This window comes from Bufo bufo, chromosome 1 (assembly GCF_905171765.1).
Source record: "Bufo bufo chromosome 1, aBufBuf1.1, whole genome shotgun sequence".
In the NCBI taxonomy this organism is placed as follows: domain Eukaryota; kingdom Metazoa; phylum Chordata; class Amphibia; order Anura; family Bufonidae; genus Bufo; species Bufo bufo.
This window is the reverse complement of record NC_053389.1, coordinates 234,246,528-234,253,371: the sequence shown is the minus strand read 5'-3', so window position 1 is coordinate 234,253,371 and position 6,844 is coordinate 234,246,528. Positions and strand designations below refer to the sequence as shown.

Sequence of the window (6,844 nt, the reverse complement as noted above, 5' to 3'; positions counted from 1 at the left end):
CCCTGAAAAAGCCATACGGTCGTGTGCAGGAGGCCTTAAAGTGAGCCTGCTCTGATCTCTAATATGCAAATCCCCGAGGAGTACAGTTAAATCATGCAGGGATAGTCTATAGATGTCATCTATGTTACATACATGTGCTTTCCATGCTTGCAGGGCTGGAGTTTGTAATAGATATGTCATTTCATTGGTGGCTGTTTATAGCCCTCAGTTCTGAAACTAAACTCCAGCTCCAGACCTCTATGCAGGGACTGGAGAAAAGACTCTCTGCTGGCACCCTGAGAGACGCCACACGATGTGGGGGATCAAAACCAAATCTGTACGGACTTGTGTTTGTGTTGGGAAGGTGGCACTTGAAGGGGGGGGCCCTAAGGGTCTCAGATATATTGGAAGCTAAAATTAACTCCCATGCACTGATCCTGGTTTGTTTACATGGATAACCTGCAGTTGCACCGCAGTGCAATATATTTTTTTTCATATTACTTATATTGCACCAAGCCGCAGTTTTGTGTTATGTCAGACCTCCAGTGAGGCAGCTAGTAACAAGCCAATGCCTTGTTTTGTAAGAGTTTTTACATTGGATCTCTTTCTCCCCATACAGAGGGAGTGTATCTCAGTGCACGTAGGCCAGGCCGGTGTACAAATTGGCAATGCCTGCTGGGAACTCTTCTGCTTGGAGCACAATATCAAGCCTGATGGTACTACCTTGGATGAGAAGACCAACCCAAGTTCCTACGATGATTCTTTTACCACCTTCTTCAGTGAAACTGGGAATGGAAAGCATGTTCCTCGTGCAGTCATAGTAGATCTGGAGGCCTCTGTTGTTGGTAAGTGGCCATAAGCTCAACTAGTTATATAGTGGACGAAGCGGTGTCCTACAGCAGGACAGTATTTTAGGAGAGAAGTGTGCTGATCTTCAGGGAGTCAAAGACTGAAAGTTACATAGTGGAATGAGCACGAGAGCAGTGACCTGTCCACTCAGGTTTAAAAGTCTCACGACTAGGGTCATTTATTAAGACCGGCGTTTTAGACGCCAGTCTTAATAACCCCTATATTAACCCCTATATCTGCCAGTGGATCCAACAAAGTTATGAAGAGGCCCAAGCCTCTACATAACTTCAGCGGCTGGCTTACATTTAGACCATTTTCTACGCCTAAAACAAGCGCAGAAAATTATGAATGAGATGGGCCTACCGGCCCGTCTCTGCACGCGTCCACTTTTTTTAGACCTGGCGTCAGCAGGGAAAAGTCGCAGATTGCGGCGCAACTCACCGCTGTGCCGCAATCTGTGACAGAAATATGCCTAATATAAGCGTATTTCTGGATAGTAAATGACCACCTAACAGTCTAATCAACCCTTTGATCTCTGCAGATGAGATCCGTGCTGGACAGTACCGCCACCTCTTCCACCCGGAACAGCTCATTACTGGGAAGGAGGATGCTGCAAACAACTATGCCCGAGGCCACTACACCATTGGCAAGGAAAGCATTGACCTGGTGCTGGATCGTATTCGGAAACTGGTGAGTGTGGCTTCATACTCCGTAGGATCAGAAGTAAATAGATGATGCCACCTATGCCATGCAGTATTGGCTGTACTGTTATGTACTCTGAATCTATATGTATTGTTACGTTTGTCTGTCTGGGAAGATGCCAGCAGCTCTCCTATGGATGTTTTATTATTTTATTTGCAGAGTGATGCCTGCTCTGGTCTCCAGGGTTTCCTCATCTTCCACAGCTTTGGAGGGGGCACAGGCTCCGGTTTCACCTCACTTCTCATGGAGCGTCTATCTGTTGACTATGGAAAGAAGTCTAAGCTGGAGTTTGCCATCTATCCAGCACCTCAGATCTCCACAGCAGTGGTTGAACCGTACAACTCCATTCTAACCACCCATACCACCCTGGAGCACTCAGACTGCGCCTTCATGGTGGACAACGAGGCTATATATGATATCTGTAGACGTAATCTAGATATTGAGCGTCCTACCTACATTGACCTCAACCGGCTCATCAGCCAGATTGTGTCATCTATCACAGCATCTCTGAGATTCGAAGGCGCGCTCAACGTGGACCTCACAGAGTTTCAGACCAATCTTGTCCCTTACCCACGTATCCACTTCCCTCTGGTTACCTATGCACCCATCATATCAGCCGAGAAGGCGTACCATGAGCAGCTGTCTGTTGCCGACATTACCAACTCGTGTTTTGACCCCTCCAACCAGATGGTGAAGTGTGACCCTCGCCATGGGAAGTATATGGCTTGCTGCATGCTCTATCGGGGCGATGTTGTCCCCAAAGATGTCAACGTGGCCATTGCTGCCATCAAAACCAAGAGAGCTGTCCAGTTTGTGGATTGGTGTCCTACAGGGTTCAAGGTAAGAAGCTTATAGACAAATTATATACAAAATATTTTTACATGTAATATTGAGTAACTTTGCAAATACTTTTCTTAAATGTTTTGTTATAGTCCAGTCACATGCAGAGCTTTATAGTAATCAGGCTGCAGGACCTTATGTCTCACTGCTGCCCCCTTCGGGTTCAGTGCATTATCTGCTGGGTTGTAAGATGTACTGTAGAGCAATTTAGAACCACTAAACACAGTGTTGGATTAGAGATGTACATCTGATGGTTATCTGATTTATTTTTATTGCATTTGTGTAGGGCTGCAGCTAACGATTATTTGTCGATAATTTCATCGATTAATCGGGAAAAAACACCAAAATGACAAAAAAATTGGTTTATATGATTTTACTTGAAAAATTATGTTCAAAGGCCATATTAAAACAAATTTAGGAGTTACATAATTATTAAAATTTTGCATTACAATGTAAAAAAGACAAGTTATGGGGGATCTGTGGATGACACTGTTATGGGGATCTGTGGATGACACTATTATGGGGATCTGTGGATGACACTGTTATGGGGATCTGTGGATGACACTATTATGGGGATCTGTGGATAGAGCTGTTATGGGGGTGATCTGTAGATGGCACTGTTATGGGGGATCTGTGGATGACATACTGTTATGGGGATCTGTGGATGGCACTGTTATGGAGGGTATCTGTGGATGGAACTGTTATGGGGGAGATCTGTGGATGGCACTGTTATGGGGGGATGTGTGGATGGAGCTGTTATGGGGGTGATCTGTAGATGGCACTGTTATGGGGGATCTGTGGATGACACACTGTTATGGGGGATCTGTGGATGACACACTGTTATGGGGGATCTGTGGATGGCTCTGTTATGGACGGTATCTGTGGATGGAACTGTTAGGGGGGGATCTGTGGATGGCACTGTTATGGGGGGATGTGTGGATGGAGCTGTTATGGGGGTGATCTGTAGATGGCACTGTTATGGGGGGATCTGTGGATGACACACTGTTATGGGGGATCTGTGCATGGCACTGTTATGGAGGGGATATGTGCATTACACTGTTATGGAGGGGATATGTGCATTACACTGTTATGGGGAGGGGGATCTGTGGATGGCACTGTTATGGGAGGGGGATCTGTGGATGGCAGTGTTATGGGGAGGGGGATCTGTGGATGGCAGTGTTATGGGGAGGGGGATCTGTGGATGGCAGTGTTATGGGAGGGGGATCTGTGGATGGCAGTGTTATGGGGAGGGGGATCTGTGGATGGCAGTGTTATGGGGAGGGGGATCAGTGGATGGCAGTGTTATGGGGAGGGGGTTCTGTGGATGGCAGTGTTATGGGAGGGGGATCTGTGGATGGTACTGTTATGGGAGGGGGATCTGTGGATGGTACTGTTATGGGAGGGGGATCTGTGTATGACACTGCTATGGGGGGGATCTATGGATGACACTATATAGCATCGTATGCTATATGTGCCATCCACAGATCCCCTCCCCATAACAGTACCATCAACAGATCCCCCTCCCCATAACAGTACCATCCACAGATCCCCCTCGCCATAGCAGTGCACAGATCCCCCTCCCCATAACAGTGCCATTCACAGATCCCCTCCCCATAGCAGTGCACAGATCCCCCTCCCCATAACAGTGCCATCCACAGATCCCCTCCCCATAACAGTGCCATCCACAGATCTCCCAATACACCGGCCGCATCACTATTCAGACTATTCCTTAACTGGCAGTAACTTTTACTTGAACTTTAAATCAGCTCTATGATCTTTATTACCTTACAAATACAATGAAGCTCCAGTAACAGGCAGAGCAGACGGCGTAACGTCACTCACTCACATGACGCCCCTGCTCCGCCCACTTTATGAATGAAGCAGGCGGAGCAGGCGCGTCACGTGAGTAAGTGGCGTAACGCCGCCGCCTGCTCTGCCTGTTACCGGAGCTTCATTGTAAGTTAGTAAAGATGCGCTGATTTAAAGTTGAAGTAAAAGTTACTGCTGGTTAAGGACCCTGACCGCCCGCTCCCGACCCGAATAGCAACGAATCGGCCGATTACTCGATAACGGGATTCGTTGACAAGGAATCCCGTTATCGAGTATTATTGATAACTTCGATTAATCGTTGCAGCCCTACATATGTGCAATAAAATGAGTTTAAAGAAGCACAGTGTTGGACAGGGGTTCCTTGGGTCCAACAGAGGGAATTATTCTTGAGACCCAACCCCTATATCATCAATAAAGTCTAGTAGGTTTAGAGTCAAAGCAATAGACCCTAGTGGTAAGTGACTGGCTCCAAAGGCAGCCAAATGTTTTTTTTTTCTCCTGGACCTTTGGGGCCCACTATGATATTAGAGCCTGGGCCCACTGATAGACCTCTGGTGCGCCAGTCCAGCCCTGACTACAACTCTCATAATGCAGCAGATCACAGTGTATTATTATAGCTCACTGTTACGAAATTTGTTCGCCATCTATGACTGCTGATTCAATTTCTGTTCAGGGCACACTCTGAGATCATTCATGAAGTTGAGATATACTACAGCCTGATGTAGTTAAGCCACACTGTGCCATCCTGCCCAATTTAATAAATGTCCCCAAGAGATTTTTATATTATGATATACCGTAATACAAAAATCTGCATTTCTTAATTTTTCTTCTAGGTTGGCATTAACTACCAGCCACCCACTGTGGTTCCCGAAGGTAATCTGGCTAAGGTTCAGCGGGCAGTCTGCATGCTCAGTAACACCACTGCTATTGCTGAAGCCTGGGCCCGGCTGGACCACAAGTTTGACCTGATGTACGCTAAGCGAGCGTTCGTGCACTGGTATGTTGGAGAAGGCATGGAGGAAGGGGAGTTTGCAGAGGCTCGAGAAGACCTGGCCGCATTGGAGAAGGATTACGAAGAAGTCGGAATAGATTCATTTGAGGAGGAGAACCAGGGAGAAGAGTGATTACAGAAGATCCAATAAATCTATCCAAACTCTCAGAATGGGCTAAATGGTCATTGTACAAGTTATTGATAAGCAGAGTTTTCAATGTCAGCATTATGTGAGGAATGAATAACTATACCAGCCATCTCTGCCAACTGTACTTATGCCAGGGCAAAGTGATTCGGGTCATAAGACATGTAAGGCTACTTTCACACTCGCGTTTTGGGCGGATCCGTCATGGACCTGCAAAAACGGATCCGCTACAATAATACAGCAGCATGCATCCATCATGAACGGATCCTTTTGTATTATCTGTAACATAGCCAAGACGGATCAGTCATGAACTCCATTGAAAGTCAATAGGAGACGTTTTCTATTGTGCCAGATTGTGTCAGAGAAAACGGATCTATTCCCATTGACTTACATTGTGTGCCAGGACAGATCGGTTTGGCTCAGTTTTGTCAAGCGGACAGCAAAACGCTGCAGGCAGCGTTTTGGTGTCCGCCTCCAGAGCGGAATGGTGACTGAACGGAACCTGTGTGAAGTTGGCACCCCATGTTCTTAAATTTCAAAACGAAATACACCATTCGTTTGTGCTGGTTTGTGCCGCAAAAATGAACGTTTGTGCCAGTTCGGTTCCTGAGATATTGCGCGTTAGATTTTTATGAAGCCCTACCCACTTTCCACCCCATGTTTTTAAATTTCAAAAAGAAATACACCATTCGTTTGTGCTGCAAAAACTAACGTTTGCGCCGCTTTGGTTTCCGAAATATTGCGCGCTTGATTTGCTGAAACCCCGCCCACTTTCTACCCCATGTTTTTAAATTTAAAAAAGAAATACACCATTCGTTTGTGCTGCGTTTGTGCTGGTTTGTGCTGCAAAAATTAACGTTTGCGCCGCTTTGGTTTCCGAGATATTGCGCGGTTGATTTGATGAAACCCCTCCCACTTTCCACCCCATGTTCTTAAATTTCAAAAATAAATACACCATTCGTTTGTGCTGCAAAAATTAACGTTTGCGCCGCTTTGGTTTCCGAAATATTGCGCGCTTGATTTGCTGAAACCCCGCCCACTTTCCACCCCATGTTTTTAAATTTAAAAAAGAAATACACCATTCGTTTGTGCTGCGTTTGTGCTGCAAAAATTAACGTTTGCGCCGCTTTGGTTTCCGAGATATTGCGCGGTTGATTTGATGAAACCCCTCCCACTTTCCACCCCATGTTCTTAAATTTTAAAAATAAATACACCATTCGTTTGTGCTGCAAAAATTAACGTTTGCGCCGCTTTGGTTTCCGAAATATTGCGCGCTTGATTTGCTGAAACCCCGCCCACTTTCCACCCCATGTTTTTAAATTTAAAAAAGAAATACACCATTCGTTTGTGCTGCGTTTGTGCTGGTTTGTGCTGCAAAAATTAACGTTTGCGCCGCTTTGGTTTCCGAGATATTGCGCGGTTGATTTGATGAAACCCCTCCCACTTTCCACCCCATGTTCTTAAATTTCAAAAATAAATACACCATTCGTTTGTGCTGCATTTGTGCT

General features: G+C 45.9%; 1 protein-coding gene across 1 annotated transcript; it reads left to right on the top strand.

Moving 5' to 3' along the window:
• Positions 1–292: 292 nt before the first annotated feature.
• TUBA8 (tubulin alpha 8) lies at positions 293–5,359 on the top strand. Its single transcript, XM_040437010.1, has 5 exons — positions 293–316; positions 599–824; positions 1,370–1,518; positions 1,690–2,370; positions 5,034–5,359. Exons 1-5 carry the CDS (start codon positions 293–295, stop codon positions 5,322–5,324), a joined length of 1,371 nt encoding a protein of 456 aa, XP_040292944.1. The 3' UTR covers positions 5,325–5,359.
• The last annotated feature ends 1,485 nt before the right edge of the window (positions 5,360–6,844 follow it).